This window comes from Gallus gallus, chromosome 21 (genome assembly GCF_016699485.2).
Source record: "Gallus gallus isolate bGalGal1 chromosome 21, bGalGal1.mat.broiler.GRCg7b, whole genome shotgun sequence".
NCBI lineage: Eukaryota > Metazoa > Chordata > Aves > Galliformes > Phasianidae > Gallus > Gallus gallus.
Window position 1 is genome coordinate 5,525,908 of NC_052552.1, and position 20,498 is coordinate 5,546,405.

The following is a 20,498-nucleotide window of genomic DNA, read 5'->3' on the forward strand; positions in this document are numbered from 1 at the left end:
ACTGTAAGGCTGTTCAGTCTCTCCATTCTAAAATGAAAGCTGTTTCGTGGGCTAGGAGTCGTGAATGCATCATTAATACCACCATCCTCTGTCCCTATTTGACAGCTTTGTTTGCATTCTGCAGCCACGCTAACCCAGCAAGCACAGTTCTTTCTTCTTTCCATGCTTGCACTGCTCTGCGTGCTCGAGCTGGAGTCGGTGCCTGTCTTTTTAAACAGAAGCAGCTGCCAGTGCAGATGTTCCTGTGAGTACGTGCAACACGTGCTCTGAGCAGAGCTGCAACTTCCCAACAGCCGAAGGGAGCAGAGCTCAGCTTCTAAGGCAGACTCACAACACACCCAACCTCTGTACATGCGAGGGATGAGATCTCACCTGTTCCTTTTACAGAGCACAGTGTGCCGCTCCCCATCACCCCCCCCCCCCCCAAAAAAAAAAACCCAACAAATCCCTAACCTAAAAAAATCAAACATCTCATTGGCAGGGAGTTGGGAAAGGCTCTGTTCTCCTTTGCTGAGCTGCTCCCTGCACTGAGCTGGGCAGGAATTTCACACTTCATTTCAGTTTCATTTCAGCTCGTAGGGTTTCTGCACGGTTTGCTACTGTCTTTGAGAGCTGCGCTGGAGTCCAAAGTTTTCCTTGGCTCATTGTGCACACATCTGCAGGAGCAGATGGGAAACGTTCCTTGTTGGCATACAGCTGCTGGAGGAAGCGGGGATGGCTCAGACCCGTCCCGCATTTGCTATCGTAAAGCTCCACAACAGCCCAAATCGAACAGTTGGGCTCGATGATCCCTGCGGGTCACAGCACTGCGCCCACCCTCCTGCACTCCGTACGGCGTGAAAACGTGGCAGGAACACTGTCCCGCATCAGGCTCCGTCGTACTAACGGGAATCAATGACCTCTAATATGATGGAAAACTCCCTCAGGCCCGCTCCGGTCTGCTTTCACCACTGAAGTCACTACAGAGACGGCGCCTGTGCTGAACGGAGCCGGGGCACCCCGCCAAGCCACCTCCCGGGCCGCCCGCCGAGCGCTGAGGAGAAGGCGCGACGCCGCAACTGTCGCAAAGTGTCGCAAAGCGCCGCCAAGCGCCGCCGAGTGCGGCGGAGCTGCCGTACGGCGCGGCGCTTCCGGCCGGCGGCAATGGCGGCGTGAGGGGTCGGGAAGCGGCCGCTGGGGCGCCGAGGCCGGGACGGGACGGGTCTCCCGCCCCGCCGCCGCCGCCCATGTGGCTGCAGCAGCGGCTGAAGGGGCTGCCGGGACTGCTGTCCAGCAGCTGGGCGCGGCGGCTACTGCTGCTGCTGCTCCTCCTGCTCGTCGCCTACTGGTACCTGGGGGCCGGGAGGGCGCGGCACGGAGCGGGGAGGGGAGCGGAGCCCCGCGGCGCCGCCGCCCTCTGTCTGCAGGCGGCCGCGGGCCCCTGGCGGGCTCAGGCCGAGCGCGGCGATGCGCTGCCGCTGCCGGAGGACGAGGCCGGCGGGGGGCCGGGGCCGAGCCTGGCGCTGGCGGGTAACGGCTTCCTCCTGCTGGACGTAGCCGCCGGCCGCCTCTGGGTGTCGGTGGCAGGATCTGGCGGAGGCCCGTCGCTGCCCACCGAGTACCCGGCGCTGGTGCGGTTGAGGGCGCTGGGAGCGCGCGGAGAGGCGCGGGCGGCGCAGGCGGCGCTGCGGGACGGGGCCGTGCGGAGGGTGCGCTGCGTACAGACGGGCGCCGGTCCCGGAGGCGCCGGGGAGTGCGTGACGGTGCGAGAGGAGGTGGTGGCTCACCGGAGTCGGCCACATCTCTACCTTCAGCGCATCCGCATCGCCAACCCCACCGAGCGGGTGGCCACCTTCGAGGCTTCGGCCCCAGCTTCTGCACCTTCGCTGGGCGCCCGCTTCGCTACCAGCTTGGAGAAGGTGGAGGAGCGGCAGTTCCTGCTCTCCTCCGGCCGTCTGCTGCTGCCCGGCAGCCCCAAAGTGGTGCTCATGGTGGTGGCTGCTAAGAAGCTCGTGAGCCGGGTGCAGGTGGCACCCAAGTCTACCTTTGATGAAACCGTGCTGTCTGTGGTGTACACTTCGGAGCCCATCGAGGTCTCCAGGCTGGAGGAGACTTTCAGCAAGTTGAGGGAGTCGGCCAAGAAAGAGATGCTGGAGGTGATGCAGATGGGGGTGGAAGATCTTTTCCAGGAGCACCAGCAGACCTGGTCAGACCTGTTCATTTCAGGTAAGGAAAGTGATCCTCAACCTCCAAACAGTTGCTTTAGAGAAGAGCTGAACGCTTGGTGACCTGGTTCCTGGAAGGCCTCCAGAGGCACCCCTCTCCCTGATGGGTTCCTTTCAGGAGCTGTGGGAAAATAAAACAGCATTCCAAGTTTGGAATCTAGAGTCTGATTTTTGGATGGTCCTGTGAGGAGCCAGGAGTCAGACGGTGATGATCCTTTTGGGTCCATTCCAACTCAGGCTATTTTGTAATTCCTCTTAGAAAAGTGGAGTCATCCTCACTGCATAACAAAAAATAATGATAGAGGAATGTTTCCCACCATAACTCTGAATGCACAGGCTTATATGTCTGTAGGGACTTCACTGATTTGCCCAGCATGCCAGCTGCAGGATGGGAATAGAGCTGACCTTCAGTTGCAGTGTAAAGGACTGTCTTTATACTTCTGTAAACTTCTCCATGAAAGTTGAGGACTGTCCTGCTGCTACTTCAGGGATGCTCTTTCTTAAAAGAAGATTCTCATGGCCTTGGGCTTTGTATTTTACAGCCAATGAAAAACAGACGTCCCTTTGAGATTTTTCTTGTGGTGATTGTCATGTTCACGTATGATCCTGTGACTCTTGGTTATTGTCATTTATTGCAGGGATTGAAATGAGGAAGATCACAGATTCACATACACCATCCAGTGAGACTGTTAACATGACCCTCTACTATATGCTTTCAAGCATGCCAGCTCCTCTGCTAGATCCACTCATTAGCGGTGAGGACAGAGAAAAAATGGAAGCCAGCTTGAACTATGCTGACCATTGCTTCAGTGGCCACGCGACCATGCATGCAGAGAACCTGTGGCCAGCAAAGCTGACCAGCGTGCCCCAGATCTTGCAGCTCTCAGACCTTTGGAAGCTGACCCTCCAGAAACGGGGGTGTAAGGCTCTTGTGGCAGCCGGAGTCCACGGGCTTATGCAAGGCATGGTGCTTAGTTTTGGAGGTCTGCAGTTCACAGAAAACCATCTTCAGTTTCAGGCTGACCCTGATGTACTTCATAATAGCTATTCCTTACGTGGGATCCATTACAACAAGGATTTGATTAACTTAGCTGTTCTGCTGGATGCGGAAGGAAAGCCCTTCTTGCACGTGTCTGTGAAATTCCAAGACAAGCCAGTCAGACTATACGCGTGTGAAGCAGGCTGTATGAATGAGCCCGTGGAGCTGACCTCAGAGGCACGAGGCCATACGTTCCCAGTCATGGTGACTCAGCCCATCACGCCACTACTTTATATATCGACAGATTTGGTCCACTTGCAGGACCTGAGACACACACTCCACCTGAAAGCTATTCTGGCTCATGAGGAACACATGGCCAAGCAATACCCGGGTTTGCCGTTCCTGTTCTGGTTCAGTGTGGCCTCCTTAATCACACTGTTTCATCTGTTTCTGTTCAAGCTCATCTACAATGAATATTGCGGGCCAGGAGCCAAACCTCTCTTCAGGAGTAAGGTGTAAGGCTGCTCCTTCTGGCTGCTTTCCTCTGAGTGTTGTCAGCCTATTTTTGTCAACTGTGCCTAGGGAGTCTCTCAGATTGTGAGGATTTTCAGTCTCTTGCAACAAGTGATCTACGACATCTTCTTGCAAGCAGTAGTGTTAGAACAGGGATTGGAGCGGTAGGGCTCACAAATATTAGAAAGAGATAAATCCATTGTCAGTCCTTAAACATTCCTAAGGCTGCAGATTAAGGCAGATGCAGCTTTTCTGTCCTTTTTCCACAGCAGCTGTGTCACTAGATAATGTTTCTCGTTAAACAGTATGGGAATGCTTAAGAGAGAGCTGCCATTTACTGCTGTGTGGGAGATGTGCATGCCTGTCTGCCTGCTTTCAGTGCGTGAGCTGTCAAATGAGAACACACAAATGGAAGCTAGTGCTCTTAGGTGAAGGTGCTGACCTGTTGGGACTACTGGTTAACATTTATAAATACACAGACACTCTGCAATACTCCATCATGCCACATTAGCACGTTCATTTTGAGAAAGTGTTTCTCCCATTCAGACAGCATACATAGCTGCTTTAAGAAGAGCGCTGAGTGCTTTTACTGTGAGTTGGAGGTTCTGACTTCAAGCATCTCCCACTTTGGTGTAAAAGATTTGAAATTCCTGTTTTGAGTTGCCTAGAAAACTTAGAAAGGTCGCTAGCAAAACCTTAGTACAGAATAGACACTGAAGTGATTTCTGCTCTTAGTACTGGTACTTTCTGGATGTGTGTTGGTACAAAGCAGGAATGGAAAACAAGACTGCATAATAGAGCTGTCAGAGGAGAAGGTCTGGCTTTGGAATGCCCTGTTTTTCCAAATCACAACATAGAATTTTGGATAGTTGAAGTTGGGCAAAATGTACTGGATGGGAGGGGACAGTCAGCAATCTGATGGGTGTCAGATGGTCATTTTCCTGTCACAGCTCACGGGCTTTGCAGTGTGCAGATCACGCCTGATCCCAGGCAGGCCTGAATACCTGCCATCCATTGATGAATGAGATGGATGGTGTTTCTGGCTAAACAAGCTAACATGGAAGAGGTAGAATAGATATTTATATCAAAGCCAGCTGCAGTTACAATTATATGACCATGGTGAAACCATAGTGCAAAAGGAGGAAGTGGTGAGGAAGTAATTTGAATTACACAGCTGCATGCTGACACACATCCTGAAATGTACCCTTGACATTATAAACCGGTGTTCTTTTTTTTTTTTTTTACTGCTATCTTGTTGCCTTTGTCACTTACAAGACTTGCCATCTGCCTTTTACAAAATAACTTGTTAGCCACTGCAAGAGGTAACTGTCCCTGACATTTTCTGAGATGCTGAGGAACTTCACAGCTACACACCAGGGCTGACCTAACACCTCTTCCTTCTTGGCATTGCAAAAAGCTTTGCAGTGCACAGCAAACAAGTCTGTTGCCTGGTCTTAATTGGACCTACTTAAAATGAAGATGGCGCAGAACTCAATTCTGAAACCAAGAATGAAGTGGAAGCCAGCTGAAGCTCAAAACCTCTCTAGCAGTAAGCAAGATTAATGGTGTTGAAATAGCACCTTTTCATGAATTGAATGGGAATTTCCTGGTGTCCGAGTGAACTTAGTCCTGCTTTCAGCCTCCATTTGCACAAGACATCTGACAATTTTTCAGCTGAGAACAAGGACCTTTTGAAAGCAACAATCCTTTTGTGCCTTGTTAAGAAAGGAATCTGAGACTTGGAACGTGTGGTTATTCAAGAGTTTATCCCAGAATCTTGTGTAACAGACATTCTCTTTTTCCTTATAAGCTGTTGAGTTCCCTAAGAGTAATCCATTTGGTGAAAATACTTGAAGATATACTGAGTCCTTTGATATTTTGATTTGTTTTTTAACTTTACAGGAAAATAAAGAATGGTGATTCCCTTCAGAGAGTTAAATTAACTAGAAAACTTCAGCATAACTTCCTTTCTGGTGTTTTTTAATTTATTGCTTGAGGGGTGGGGGAGGATGTTAATAATTTTGCCTCCAGTTCAGTAACAAGAGAGTCAATTGAACTGTAGATATCTAAGTGCAGGTAACATCTTTTCAGCCTATATGACTGTAGAGTGCAAAATCAGTTTAAAGAAACTCTTTTCTGGACTTGAACTTAGAAATGCTGATCTGCAGGTTTCCTCTTTTGAACGTACTGAGGCTTTGTGCATTGATTTGTTTTGGCTGTGGGGGGAGACATCTCACTTTCTAGCAATTTAAAGGTTGTTTGGTTTTAAAATACCAAAGCTGTTGTTTCTAAATAAATATTTCTCAGTCTAACCTGATCACTGAAATGTGGGTTTCTTTGGTCTCTCTTCTCTCCTTCCCTTACTCTCTGCTCAGTTAGAACAAGCCTTATATTACATCCAAGCCTTACATTACATCAACTACACCAGTGCTTGGGTTTAAAGAAAGTACTGTGTAGAAAACAAAATATGAATGTGTCCAAGAGGGAGACTTCAGAAGAAGAAGAAGAAGGCAATTTTAAAGGCAGAAGCTGGAAAACACAATAACAGAAACACGGGACAGTGCTAATCTTCACTCCCTGGCTCTAGGTAACATTGTTCTATCTGGAGGCATGCAGACCAAGCTTAAGTTTGAAGAACGCACATAAATGGATCCATCCAAAGGGCTACCTAATAAATTGTACATTAAGTACATGGACAGAGTTATTAGCTATTATGCTTTAACACTCTGGAAGTACCTGTACGTTTTCTTACTGAAGCCCCATGAGCTGCTTACATTCTGTGAAACATCTGGCACAAAGACAGGAGCTGTTTCCAAGCCATCACAGTATTGGGATGAGGTTTTTGACGTATGAAAGCAGAGCTGCCAACATATGATGTCCACTGAGTGCAAGAAAGATACTTCAGCCTATTCAGACTAGACCTGGAAAAGATGGATCAGCAGTTGTTACATAAAGCAGAAACGGAGCAACAACAAAAAAGCTTTGAGGGGGTTCTCCATTACAAATGTGATTCTTATTAAACTCCTCCCCAGGCAATGAAATAATAACTTTTAGAATTCCTTTACAAAGAGGAAAGGGAGAAATAGAGAGAAAAGGGTTTCCCCTACTGTAGCAGAAAGTTGCTTGTGAAATGACTGTAAAAATGCTTGGAAAAAAAACAAACAATTCCATATTTATGACCATACCCACAAAGAAGGAAAACTGAAATAGTAATTGAACATCCAGAATTTATACTTAATTTTCATTGTTATTTAATGAAGAAAGAGTGGCAAAACAGAATACAGAAAGCTGCATGGAAGCTGAAAGCACAGCTTGTTTCATGTGTATAAATTCAGGTGTTGAGAAGAGAGCCAATTAATCCCTGATTTTTCAGTATTTTATGACCTCAACTCTATGGTTGGTCAATCCAGACTTTTGTTTTTGTCACATAATAAACACAAAATTCCAGAACAGAGTTTGGTTGATTCAGTTTGGAGTTCAGTATGCAACTCACTCAAGCACTATTCATATAATAGAATCACCAAGACCTCCAAGATCATCCAGTCCAACCATCCATTTAAAGCATTGTTTTGGTGGGATAATGCATTCTTGAGAAGGAAAAAGAAACAGCAAAGCATTACATATTTCTGCCTTCCACGTGTGTGCTCTGGGCATCTTTCATCCAAATCTACCTACTGCTGAATGCTATGAAAATCAGATTTTGCTGCTTGTTAGCACTGACATTAAATAACAGTTTTATTTCTGCCATTTGGAAACCTCTAGCTTTGTCTGTATGTAGAAGAAAACGACAGCTGTGGTTGTAGAGCTGATATTGGAATAGTCGTTTCTATCCCATTAAGTTTGCCCTTTGTAACTTGGTTTACGGGATGGAGATGTTTGGTTTTTAAATAAGCAGTGACAACTTTCTCAGGAGAAGGGAAGCTGGATGGAGGGGTGATGGAGAATTCCTGTAGTGGAAGGAAAGGAGAAAGAAAGAGACACAAGGAGAAGTGGTGATATCAAGTCACTGATCTCCAATGTCCAGTTGTTAATTACCACACTAAGGAGTTCTGTGGCAGCTCTTTGGCTGTGGTATAAATGCTTGCTTTTCTTGTGAAAACAAAGTGGTTTACTAACAAGTTGACATAGCATTGCACAGCAGGCCAGCATGCTGATTTTGGCCATGAAAATGCCCACCTGCTGTACTACAGAAACCCTGTTCTCTTCCAGGGAAGTGCTACTGGTCTAAGAACTGAAGGGAAATGAAAGAAATGAAGTCTGGCTCACCAAGCTGAACCAGCATTCCTCCATCATCACAGACAGCTTGTTCTCTGTGCTCCTTGTAACATCTGCTCCAAAGCAATCACAGCTGGTTTTATTGAGGAAGGATGGCATGCTGAAACACAATGCAACTTGGTCTAGGAAAGAAGATACAGTTTTTCAGTCAGCACAAAGCAGTAATTGCCATTCTCTCAAAAAATAAAGCAGAATAAAACAAAATTTCAAGCAATCACATAATCACACAACAGCTAAAGCTGGAAGAGGTGTCTGGAAATGATTCCAAACCCACGGATGTGTTCAAGTCTCTTTAACATCTTTATCTTTAACATCTTTATTGATGACAACGATGATGGAATTGAGTACACCCTCAGCAAGTTTGCTGATGACACACAGCTGTGCAGTGCAGTTGACACAGTGGGAGGAAGGGATGCCATTCAGAAGGACCTCAACAGACTTGAAAGGTGGGCCCGGGTGAATCTAATGAGGTTCAACACAGCAAAGTGCAAGGTCTGGCACTTGGGCCAGAGGAATCCCAGGCATACATACAGACTGGGAGGAGCAGTCCTTGAGAGCAGCTCTGCAGAGAAAGACCTGGGGGTCCTGATGGATGAAAAACTGAACGTGAGCCAGCAGTGTGCTCTTGCAGCTCAGAAAGCAAATGGTATCCTGGGCTCCATCAGAAGAGGTGTGGCCAGCAGGGACAGGGAGGTGGTTGTCCCTCTCTACTCTGCTCTTGTGAGGCCCCATCTGGAGTACTGCATCCAGGTCTGGGGCCCCCAGTACAAGAAAGACAGGGAGCTGTTGGAGAGGGTCCAGAGGAGGCCACAAAGATGATCAGAGGGCTGCAGCACCTCCCATACAAAGACAGGCTGAGGGAGCTGGGCTTGTTCAGCCTGGAGAAGAGAAGGCTGCAGGGTGACCTCATTGCAGCCTTTCAGTACCTGAAGGGAGCCTATGAACAGGAGGGGAGGCAACTCTTGGAAAGGGTAGATAGCAGCAGGACAAGGGGAAATGGTTTTAAGTTGAGGGAGGGAAGATTTAGGTTGGATGTCAGGGGGAAGTTCTTTACTGTGAGAGTGGTGAGGTGCTGGAACAGCTGCCCAGAGAGGCTGTGGATGCCACGTCCCTGGAGGTGTTCAAGGCCAGGTTGGATGGGGCCCTGGGCAGCCTGGGCTGGTATTAAATGGGGAGGTTGTTTGCCCTGCCTGTGGCGGGGAGTGAAGGGGGGGTTGGAGTATCATGATCCTTGAGGTCCCTTCCAACCCGGGCCATTCTGTGATATCTATCACTATCTGAACACATCACATAGCGTTACTGTTCACATACTATCAAGCGTTAGAATAACTCATTAATGTTTTCATTCATAAAACACCCTCCTGATGAACTTTCAAGGCAATGGGAAAACAAACAACTGCTATAGATTACATGCAACTCAGTCGAAATCGCTTTTAGCAGAAGTCGTATATTTAGCCCAGATTCAAGGTCCATCTGTATGGTTGGTCTTTTTCCTTCCCCTTAAGCATTTGTGCATATAAAAAATTATCCCACCGTTTTCCATTGGTATCAGAACAGTCACGTCTCCCAGAGGTGAGATATAAAACAAGCTGCGAAGCAGAGCCCACAGCATGCAGTTACCTGGCACCATGCTTGGAATCCTCTTTGCTGTGCTGACTCTGGCAGCTGCAGGTATGTGCTCAATTTCAACACCAGTTCTGAAAGAAAAATGAATTAAAATCTAATAGCAATTTTTTTTTTTTTGAAAAAGCAGAATGAGAATTAATTAATTGCTTTTGTTAATTAAAAGGTTTTCTCAAAACGGCAACTACATACTACATTACTCTCTTCATATCACAGAGGTTCAAGCAGCATTACTGCTCTCAGCCTGCAGCAAAAAGTTATTTTACTTAGCTTGAATACACTATAACACAGTCAATCCATGCCAGATTGTTTTGCATTTGCTATGAGCTACATCTCAGTTGACTCATGAGAACTTGGCTGAGCCAACATGATTTGATTACCTGACAAAAAACAAATAGGCTTTATATAACATTGCTCAGCCTTGACTGATGGCTGTATCTTCACCCAAAACACATCCAATTGTAGGCTGTATCTCTGCCTTTCAACATTCTATACAAACACAGTCTATATTAAACCAACAAACCAAAAGAACAACGAACAAACCCAACCTCTCCTACAGAATTCTTTTTCAGTACCTACTTTTAAAACACATATCTTTGTATGTTTTCCAGCCCTTGGCTGCGGGGTTCCTGCCTACCCACCTGCTGTGTCTCGAGTTGTTGGAGGGGAAGATGCAAGACCATACAGCTGGCCCTGGCAGGTGAGTCCTTATCTGCTTCCCTGAAATGTTTAGAGCTGTGATACCCCGTGTGCCACATCTTGCTGCCTAGAAAGGTCTTCATGTTCTTGCAGTAGACCAGCCCATATTTAGCAGGAATTCTGTAAAATTCAGTGGGCAGTATAATGCCTACTGGAACGCAGTTGTACGTTGAGTTAACAAATTGATTTTTGAAGCAAACAAAATGCTCTGTTTGGACCAGACTTGAACTTTGGGGGGAAAAAAAACCAAACCCAAACATTAAAAAAAAACAAACTTTTGAATAATAGGAAAGGAGGAAAACCTTCTCCTGAAGACAGGAACTCCTGAAAGGAGGTTGTGGTGAGGTGGAGGTTGGCCTCTTCTCCCAGGTAACAGCAATAGGATGAGAGGTAATAGCCTCAAGTTGAGCCAGAGGAAGTTCAGGTTGGATATTAGGGAAAAGAACTCCCCTGAAAGAGCAGTGATGCAGTGGCACAGCTGCACAGGGAAGTGATGGGGTCACCATCCCTGGAGGTGTTCAAGGAATGTGGAGATGTGGCACTGAGGGATGTGGTGGGCTGTACTGGGGGTAGGTGAAGAGTTGCACTAGATACTCTTAGAGGTCTTTCTGACCTTGATGGTTCTAAGATTCTTTGAAGCTCTTCTAGCTTAAAAACCTCTCATTACCTCCAAGTGGCAAGTTGTGATACATGTGCTGGAAGAAAAACGCAACATTGGAAAAATCAGCAAGCAAAAATCTGAGCCTTGCTTGATATATATTGATCCTAGGCCTCTCTTCAATATCAATCAAGTGGTAAATGGTATCACACCTGTGGAGGAACCCTCATTGCAACCAACTGGGTGTTGACAGCTGCACACTGCATCAGGTAAACCATTGAGTTAAAGTCTGTGCTCATAAAGCAGTGCATGACCAGAGACAGATGAAGAAAAAAAATCATATTAATGCCAGTTCCCTCCTTCCCATCTAAGAGCTCCATGTTTTGTCCACTCTTCATACTACAGGAAAATAAAAGAAATGATCAGGTACAAATATGCTGCCCCATCATCAAAATTGTTTCCATGGAGACAATCCCACTGTGGTTTGTTATCATATGTCCTTGAATATGCTCATGCACTACACATTGGTTATGGCATCACGAGGTGGTAGAGGAGATAGTCACATGGAATAGGAAGGATTGGCTGCATGTTATTACTGACAATCTGATAATTTGATAACTAACACAGCTGAATGTTAGCTCTTTTCTTGTCCAGTTCTACCAGGAAATATCGAGTGCTTCTTGGAAAATACAACCTAGAAGCTGAGGAGCAAGGATCTGTCACAGCCTCCACAGAAAAAATCATTGTCCATGAGAAATGGAATCGGTTCAGCGTTGCAAGTGGGTAAGTTGGTGAAAAGTATTTACTCACCTATAGGAAAACTTCAAAGACTTCAAAGTGTTCACTCCAGTCCATACCTTTCCTCCTTGAAAGAAGATAAAGAGCTTCCCATATTAATTGCTAATTGATTAATTGCATTTTGAGCTGCCATTCTGCATGTTCATGTTTTGGTGAGAAACTGCTGTTCTATGCAATAATTTCCTTCATAAAGCAGAAGGGAATGAATTGATCAAACAATTTAAACACCACTTTGAACATCTTGCATGAATGGCATAAACGTGGAATATGATTGATAAACGGCATTAGTACCTTTGTAGGGAATTTGAAGGACTCCTGTGCATGCTGGTGGGCTGAGCGCATTAGCAAAGAAACCATCTCATTTTCCAGGTGCCTGTAATTGGTCCTCACATATGCATCTGTTTTTGGTGAAGGGAACCTATAAAGGAAACATTCCAGAGGGCTGCCAGCAGGAAAGTGGGCAGATCTGTAGCGAACAGTCTTTCTGTGCATGGATTTCCCCACTGCTTTAAGGACAGAGGAATCTTTACTGCTTATGCAGTGGCCTTTTTGCTCCCTTGCGTTTCTCTTTTTTAATAATTTCTTCTTGTCATTTTGCTGTGTCTTAACTATTTGCAGTCCTCTTCATCCCCTCAGCCCTCTCATAAATGTGCGTATGACCACAGGTATGACATTGCTTTGATCAAACTCACCGAACACGTTGAACTGAGTGACAAAATCAAGCTGGCCTGCCTCCCTCCTGCAGAAAGCATCCTGTCATCCAACACTGCCTGCTACGTGACGGGATGGGGAAGACTGCAGAGTGAGTAGTGGGAGACGGGCAAAACTGCAAAGCAAAGGCCTTCAGCACTGCCATCTTCCTTGGGATTGACTGGAAAAAGGTTGTTGGTGATGATCACGATCCCCTTAACCCCAAGTTCATCGGGACCCACTTCACTCGCAATATGAATTTTCTCTGCCCTTCAAACTTATTTTGCTTGTAATGGGTCTAGTAATGCACTAGAGGGCCCTTTACTAGGTTTTCAGCAGCTGTTCTGACAGAAATGTTAACAGCATACAGAATTATCTAATCCTGATACACACTGCTGAGTAACTGGAAAGACACATAAGGGAACAGATGTAAAGAGAGATCCCAGAGGTTTCAGCAGAAGTGTCAGCTCAAGCAGCAGTTCCCAGAGCAGTAAGCAAATTCTGAACAAAAAAGAGCCCTTTGTTTCTCTAACAAAGAGACATTTATAAGTGAAACACAAATTATTGGTAAGTTATGGCCTCTTTTTTTTGATGAAAGAATGCAGCTAAGGAATGAATTATACAGCCCAGATGAAGTTTCTTACCTGGAGGAATAGCATGCAGATCCTGGGAGAAGCTTAGCAGTGCACTTTTGCTCTTCCTTCATTGCCAGCTGGTATCATGACTCCTTCATTTCCGTTACTTCCCAGCAAATGGAGCTCTCCCAGATGAACTGCAGCAAGGCCTGTTGCTGGTAGTAGATTATGCAACTTGTTCCAAGACCAACTGGTGGGGAAGCACGGTGAAAACCAACATGGTGTGCGCTGGTGGAGATGGAATCACCTCCAGTTGTAACGTGAGTCCAGAGAACACCACTCTCAGGGCTTGGCTTAACACAACCCGGCCTGATGGGAAGGAAAGCTTAAAACACAAGGAAGAACTACTCACGCCATTAACCACGTTTCCTCTTCTTCTCAGGGGGACTCTGGTGGTCCACTGAACTGTCAAAATGCAGATGGTGCATGGGAAGTGCATGGTATTGTCAGCTTTGGCTCTTCTCTTGGCTGCAACTATTATCAGAAGCCTTCTGTCTTCACCCGGGTCTCTGCTTTCGACAGCTGGATCAAGAAGGTAAAGCTCTAGGCCTTGCTATTAGAGAATAGTGACACTTGATAATTTCTAAGGTCATTATTGGAGAGCCAGGAAGAGAAACATTTATCTTAAAGCCATGTATTCTCAAGGAAAAGTGCCTGAACAGTTATTTGACAGTTATCTGTTGGACAGCTCTGCCATCTACTCAGGGAACTGTATCACTTTTGATTCAAATGGTACTTTGCATGTAAGCAGCTATCTCTGTAGGCAGGCCCTTACCAGCATGAAAACCATCCCCAAAGCAAAAATAAAGCATCCTCTTTGCGATCAGTTATTCAAATTAATTTCACTTTTACATAGGTCTTGATGTTTAGGAATGCATTTTTCCTTCAATCTAGAGATGGACTTACACTCACTAATGGTGTGATTGGTGCAACTTCAGAAGTGATTGATACCCATCAATAACACTGATTGTTACAGTCGCATCCTAGAAGGCAATGCGTGCTGCTGAAGTCTGGAGCATCGGTTGTTTTTTAAGATAATAGAAACCTTAATTTCAAGAGTGGCCGAGGAGCAAAAACCTTGTTTCACTTTTGTAAAACCCACATCCCAAACACAACACACACTGCCCACAAATAGGTGGCTCTCATGGTCTGATTTGTGTCTTGTTTTACATTTGTGTAGGTTATAGAAAACAACTAATCTAGAGAGACCTGCGTGACAGATGAGAACAGTGCCAAGAACAACAGTTTGAATGAAGTCATAATCATGACACCTTTGATCACTGATAGCTGGGAAATTATGCTTTTAACTGCAATAAACACTGTTTTTTGCAACATGAAAGAGTGTGCCTGTCATTTCTTCTTGTGCACTGTCAAGAGAGGAGCACGTATTTCATGATAATGCTGAGGACCTTTTAAAGCCTTTCCCCTACCTCGGGATGGAGCTTGATATTCACCTGGGGGATGTGAGCCTGCTGTGAGGGGAGCGAGGATCAGAAGAGTGGAGAGCCATGGGAACAACTCTGAGGGTAGAGGGGCGAGGAAGCAAAGCACTGGCATAGCAGGAGGCGGGCAGGCAGCAGATGGGATCTGAGTGGGACGCACTGGGACCAGCAGCGGAGATGCCCGGCGTGAAGGCAGCACGGGTGCCAGCAGGTCAGCACAGGTGAGTGTGGCAGCACTGCAAAGTGCATTTATGGAAGGCACCCCGTGACACCCCAGGGTGTTGTTGGGGTTTAGCAGCAGGAATGGTGCTGGCAGCATTGCTGCAAACCTCTCTCCTGTTCAGCAGCCTGCAAATGATCGTATCACTCTTCATACTCACGGGAGAACGGCACAATTCCATCCCAGCATCACAAGAACTGTCTCTTTCCCACCATTTTCTTTTAAAACAAAGCATCAGAAGGAAAAAGAATACAATCAAATATTTCATTCAGTAACAAACAGCTAATGCATGATCCCTTTGCTTCGTTTCAGACTGTATCACTGTTAGCTCCGGCCGTATTTTCGGGAGCTGTAAGAAACACCACCATGATCAGACTCACCTGCCTCTTCCCACCCCTCTTTTCCTTTTTTCTTTCATTTCTTTCTTTTAGATATTCCTCCTTCTCCAACGCGGGTGGTAGAAAAACAGCTCAAAGGATCCTGCTGGCATGCGTGGTCTCCCTCTGCAGCCTCCTTGGAGCCATTTCCTTTGATCTGAGCAGCAGCTTGGAAGCATGGAGAAGCACAGGGAAGGCCCTTCAGGAACTTGCCTCCTGTGAAACCCTTTGGGCCATCCGCCTCATCTCTCTGCTGCAGGAAGAAACGCACAGCTGGCTGTTCCCAGCGGCAGACAAGAGGAATACATCATTTCATGCTCAGCTATTAGAGAATCTGAACTCCCTCTGTAAGGCAGGTGAAGCAGAAGTGTCTTGTAAGGATTGTCGATGCAGGAAGGAGAAAATCTCTACCTGTAGGCTTTACATCGTTGACATGAGACAGAAAATGAATAGCACAGGGGATAGCGAAGCCAGCAAGATGCTGTCTGGAGTGATTTCTGAACTGCTGGGGCTTTTCAGTAGTCCCCATGAAGACCTCAAAGCCATGCAACGCAATCCTGACTGGGCAGACGTAGTGGCTTTTAAACTCATCCTTCTAATAGGAGAAGCTGTGCTGAAAGCCCAGTTAGTGCCAGTACCCACCAGCCTTCCAACAACACTGCGTCAGCTTGCAGCCATTCTCAGCTATGCTATCTTCTCATCAGAGAATGTACAGAAGTGCTGCAGGGATAACATCAACCAGTCGCTTCATTTCACCTCCTTTGAAGGGATTTATTCCCTCATCCTGTTCCTGGGCTCAGATGAGTTTGCCTCCATTGAAGCCTTCCTAAAGGGACTTCTTAATGTGCAGAGTTGCCTCCTGCAGAGGGGACAGGAAAAGCTCATCAAGAAATCTAAAGAAATCCTATTCACAACGAGCCTGAAGATCAGCCTGCTAGTGATAGCCTGCCTCATTTACCCCATAACCCTGATATTCTTCAAGCAAATGACAGACTGGATTCACAACTATGCCAGGAGCCTCAAGGAAAAGACACAGGACTTGAAACGGGAGAGGCAGCTGGCTGAGGACCTCCTGCACCAGATGCTGCCCAAATCCGTGGCCAAGCAGCTAAGGAAACGCCAAAAAGTCGAGGCAGAAAACTACGATCAGGTAAATCCAGAGTGTCTGTGCTAGCAAATGGAAAAGATACTGACACCAAGGGTGGGAAAACATCCAGAAAGAGAGCACCCACCTTCCTCTGCTTTGAGGAATCTATTTTAGCACTCCTAGTTGAGTGGGAATGTAAGCCCTAATATTCACTTTGGGGTTTGGAAAAAGCTGTGCAATGATGTCCCATGAAGTATTCAGGTTGATGGGGCTGGAAGAAGAGCTGAAAATTCCAGCAGTACAGCTTTAGATGGTAAAGATATCAAAGGCAAGCCATGTTGTCTTACTTGGGTTTAAGAGCCTATTCTAGAGAGCCTGCCCACATCATTCAATCACAGGTGTGCAGGAGGAAGAACTGAGTTTCCTCCCTGTAAAATGGGGAGAATCACAAAAGGAACCCCAGTCACAACCCCCAAAAAGCAACGCAGGACAAATCCTGCCTGTATGTGTCACTATGGCTTCAGAGGCATAACTGGAAGGACAGCATGGGATTTAGAGAGGGATGAGAAGGAACAACAATGTCACAGCCTCAAATAGGCATAAAAACAAGGGCAGAATTTGGCCAAGCATCCGTGTGCTTGAAGCTCTCCCTCACAGCACACTGCTGCCAGTGCTCAACTTAGCAGCTGAGCTGCATCGTCCACAGTCAAAATCCCAATTATACAGTAGCTGTTCATTCTCTTTAGCCTTTTTCACCTGGACACTCCGTTACTTTCAGCTGTGAAATACAATAATAAAAGTTTGCATTTAATTTGGAGTTATCACTACCAAAACTACCCGTAATTGCACCATTTGTTATAATCCACGATAGTCACGACATCAAAAGTAGCAAAGCCAATGCAGAGAGTGAAAAGGTGGCTCTTTTGGGTGAATGGGTAATATTAAGGGCAAATAAGAGCACTCACATCTAGAAGAAGTCTGTTGATCACTGCTTACAAAGTGCGAAGCGTCTGACTTCCACTCTCCCATCTAATGCAAGGAACTCAAAGAACCACAGATAGGAAATAAATTGCAGCAGAATAACAGAGAACATTTCAGAGCCAGAGCAGCAACTGCTGCTGCCTGCAGCCCTCAGCTTCACACCTTCCTTCTGCCTGTGACAGGTGACCATCTTTTTCTCGGACATTGTGGGCTTCACAAGCATTGCTGCCTCCTGTACCCCCCTGCAAGTTGTCGAGATGCTCAACAATCTCTACATCTGCTTTGACAGCAGGATTGAGTCTTACGATGTTTACAAGGTGAGGACAAACCCGCAGGCAAGGAATCTGGGAGTAGCTGGAATGCTACGTACCGTGTGCTGGTGAATGTTAAATACACCCATCCAGCTGGTCAGAGGCCATGAAGTGCAATCCCCCATCACACAAGGACTGCGTTAACGTAGAATGGCTTACATGGGAGGGGACCTTAAAGATCACCCAGTTCCAACTTCCCTGCCATGGGCTGGGTACCCCCAGCAGCTCAAACTGCACTGGGCCCATCCATGGCCTTGGCACCTCCAGGGATGGGGCACCCACAGCTCTCTGGGCAGTGCCAGGGCCTCACCACCCTCAGAATGCCTTCCTAACATCCGACCAATATCTCCCCTCTTGTAGTTTAAAGCCACTTCCCCTTGCCCTGCCACTATCAGACCATGTAAAAAGCCCGTCCCCCTCCTGCTCATAAGCTCCAATTTCCTTTAGAAAGAGCACTCAGTGCTCAGTGACAGACATCCCTTCCCATCAGGTGGAAACCATCGGTGATGCCTACATGGTAGTGAGCGGCCTGCCAGAGAGGAACGGCACAAAACACGCGGATGAGATTGCCAAAATGGCTCTGGATCTCGTGGCAGCCGTTCGTCAGGTCGTGATCCCTCACATGCCAGCAGGCAAGCTGCAGCTGCGGGCTGGGATACACACAGGACCCTGCGTAGCCGGAGTTGTGGGCTACAAAATGCCTCGCTACTGCCTTTTTGGGGACACTGTGAACACTGCCTCACGCATGGAGTCCACCGGCTTGCGTAAGTGGCTCCGGCACAAGGGGAGGGAGATGCAGGCCACTATGAGGAGCTGCAGGATGCCATGAGGAACTGCAGCCCATAAGGAGCTGTAGGATGCCATGAGGGATGCCACAAGAGAGCTGTAGGATGCCATGAGAAGCAAGATGTAGGATGCCATGAGGGATGCCATGAGGGAGATGTAGGAAGCCATGAGAAGTGAGATGTAGGAAGCCATGAGAACCTGCAGCCCATGAGGAGCTGTAGGATGCCATGAGGGATGCCACAAGAGAGCTGTAGGATGCCATGAGTGAGCTGCAGGACGCCATGAGAAGCAAGATGTAGGATGCCATGAGGGAGCTGTAAGGATGTCATGAGGGATGCCATAAGAGAGCTGTAGGATGCCATGAGGAGCTGCAGCCCATGAGGAGCTGTAGGATGTCATGAGAGAGCTGTAGGATGCCATGAGTGAGCTGCAGGACGCCATGAGAAGCAAGATGTAGGATGCCATGAGGGAGCTGTAAGGATGTCATGAGGGATGCCATAAGAGAGCTATAGGATGCCATGAGGAGCTGCAGCCCATGAGGAGCTGTAGGATGTCATGAGAGAGCTGTAGGATGCCAAGAGGGAGCTTTAGGCTCTTCTTTCTGTACTGTGGTGCCCAGAACTGCACCCCATACTCAAGGTGAGGTGGTACCAGTGGCACAATCCCTCAACCAGACAGCAGCACGGTCTCCAGGAATGGAGCAGTCATCCTTTCTAACGGTCTGTTCTGACTCCTAGCACAGAAGATCCACATCAGCTCTGCTACGTACAACGCCCTTCTCACAGATGATGCCTATGAAATTGAACTGAGAGGAGAAATCGAAGTCAAGGTAACCTGCTTTCTGTAACTTTGTTACAGTAATGGAGTTTAATGAGTTAGGGTGGATTTGGCCATTGCTCTTCTGCATATCACAAGCCCCACAGCCCCAAAGTTCTCTTGCTAATTCGGTTGGAAGTGGCTATACATGACTCCTCCTCATCAAAATAAAAGCATTACTGGGTGCTTTGAAATACAGCTGTTGTGCCTGCATTGCATGGAACGACGTGAATATGGGTGAAAGCGTTGGGATTCAGTCACAAAAACTCACAGATGTAAGACTGATTTTAAACCCTCAGAAATACTGCCAGTGAGCAGCCTTTTTTCTGCACTGGGAGAATCATGAGCATCCAAAGAGCATGCAAATTACAACTCTTTTCCCAGGTAGCAACCTCTCTTACCTCTACAGCTGAGATAAGCAGCACAACGCAGTACAAGTAGTAGCCCTAGCCATAGTGATTCTCAGCTCTTCCCATGAAAACAGCCATTCTCTGCTCTCTCCTTATTCTTGTCCCAGGGCAAAGGGAAAATGAAAACCTACTGGCTTCTTGGTAACAAGAACTACAGTGTCCAAAATGACAGCCTGGTGTGTCACTGGAATCCAGCTGTCTCCAAGGGAAGGAAGATGGGAAGTAGCCATGGAGCTGTCCAACAAGTAAGGAGGGGAACACTGAATCCTCGAATGGATGAGATGTTGAACTTGTGTCTTTGTCTTGTAAGGGCTCTACTGCCTACAAATAAAAGCTCTAATATGTATTCCTCTCTGTTAATAGCTTAGTGCAGGCACTGTGGGAGCAGCACTGACTGAGCAGAGCCCTGTAACACCCTGGGATGAGCTGAACCCTGACAGTCACACTCAAGGGAGTTCTAGACCTGCCTGGACCCCTGGGAGTGCCATCCATGGAACAAGCCAGAAGCAGAAGAAAGGCTGTCCTTCCAGCCATTCCTGTTCCAACCAGGACGTACAAGGAGATCTTGCTTCATTGAGCCCTCCTGCTCTGGGTGCTGATGTAGAATGCAGGGCACAGCTTGGAGACCGTGGTATGAAAATAACAGGACAAAAAGAGTTTCTCCCAGGCGCTGTAGATGAGATGTGACAGGGTAAGAAATCACTTATGCTGGAGAACTGGGCTGCCTCAAGCACACACGTTGGTTTTACATGGCTTTCTCTTTTTCCTCTTAGCCATAATTCACATCTTAAAGCATTCTGTTTACTTGAGAACTTAAAACACCAATAGAAACATAGGGAGATGTCTCTAGAAGACATTAGAAGGAAAAGCTATTTCTCTCATCAAATTATAGTTTGCTTTCCTTTGCGTGTTGCAGGAAAAGATACCTCTGCAATGACAAGCAGCGCAAAACTGTACATTTCTCCATGTACAACTAAGAAAAGTGTAAGCAAATTGAACTGCTTCCTGATGGAGACCATTGCTAAAGTCCACACAGAGTTCAATTCATTTCTTA

The 20,498-nt window shown here is 46.9% G+C and overlaps 2 protein-coding genes and 1 long non-coding RNA gene across 5 annotated transcripts; 2 read left to right on the forward strand and 1 right to left on the reverse strand.

The window, feature by feature from the left end:
• The first annotated feature begins 1,126 nt into the window (after nucleotides 1-1,126).
• Nucleotides 1,127-6,013, forward strand: KIAA2013 (uncharacterized protein KIAA2013 homolog). Its single transcript, XM_015297207.4, has 2 exons — nucleotides 1,127-2,205; nucleotides 2,843-6,013. The coding sequence occupies exons 1-2, from the start codon at nucleotides 1,227-1,229 to the stop codon at nucleotides 3,700-3,702; spliced, it is 1,839 nt and encodes a 612-aa protein (XP_015152693.2). The 5' UTR covers nucleotides 1,127-1,226; the 3' UTR covers nucleotides 3,703-6,013.
• On the reverse strand, nucleotides 4,613-11,973 carry LOC107054939. Of its 3 annotated transcripts, none has more exons than XR_003071574.2 (4): nucleotides 11,702-11,973; nucleotides 9,592-9,668; nucleotides 7,963-8,093; nucleotides 4,613-6,617 (listed from the first exon to the last, which is right to left on the reverse strand). It is a non-coding gene; the product is annotated as an uncharacterized LOC107054939 (long non-coding RNA). The 3 variants fall into 3 exon arrangements; XR_005841473.1 differs by having other exon boundaries at nucleotides 9,592-10,413; XR_006931994.1 differs by lacking the exon at nucleotides 11,702-11,973 and having other exon boundaries at nucleotides 9,592-10,718.
• Nucleotides 9,579-14,353, forward strand: CELA2A (chymotrypsin like elastase family member 2A). Its single transcript, NM_001032390.3, has 8 exons — nucleotides 9,579-9,642; nucleotides 10,206-10,294; nucleotides 11,063-11,160; nucleotides 11,546-11,674; nucleotides 12,355-12,491; nucleotides 13,129-13,274; nucleotides 13,397-13,549; nucleotides 14,195-14,353. The coding sequence occupies exons 1-8, from the start codon at nucleotides 9,600-9,602 to the stop codon at nucleotides 14,210-14,212; spliced, it is 813 nt and encodes a 270-aa protein (NP_001027562.2). The 5' UTR covers nucleotides 9,579-9,599; the 3' UTR covers nucleotides 14,213-14,353.
• Nucleotides 14,354-20,498: the final 6,145 nt, after the last annotated feature.

Excerpts from the sequence above, each read along its gene's own strand:
- CELA2A (NM_001032390.3), top strand. The coding sequence starts at position 9,600 with ATGCTTGGAATCCTCTTTGCTGTGCTGACTCTGGCAGCTGCAG. Across the intron at positions 10,295-11,062 it reads CATACAGCTGGCCCTGGCAG|GCCTCTCTTCAATATCAATC; the intron begins GTGAGTCCTTAT and ends TATTGATCCTAG. Across the intron at positions 11,161-11,545 it reads ACAGCTGCACACTGCATCAG|TTCTACCAGGAAATATCGAG; the intron begins GTAAACCATTGA and ends TTTCTTGTCCAG.
- KIAA2013 (XM_015297207.4), top strand. The coding sequence starts at position 1,227 with ATGTGGCTGCAGCAGCGGCTGAAGGGGCTGCCGGGACTGCTGTCCAGC. Across the intron at positions 2,206-2,842 it reads GTCAGACCTGTTCATTTCAG|GGATTGAAATGAGGAAGATC; the intron begins GTAAGGAAAGTG and ends CATTTATTGCAG.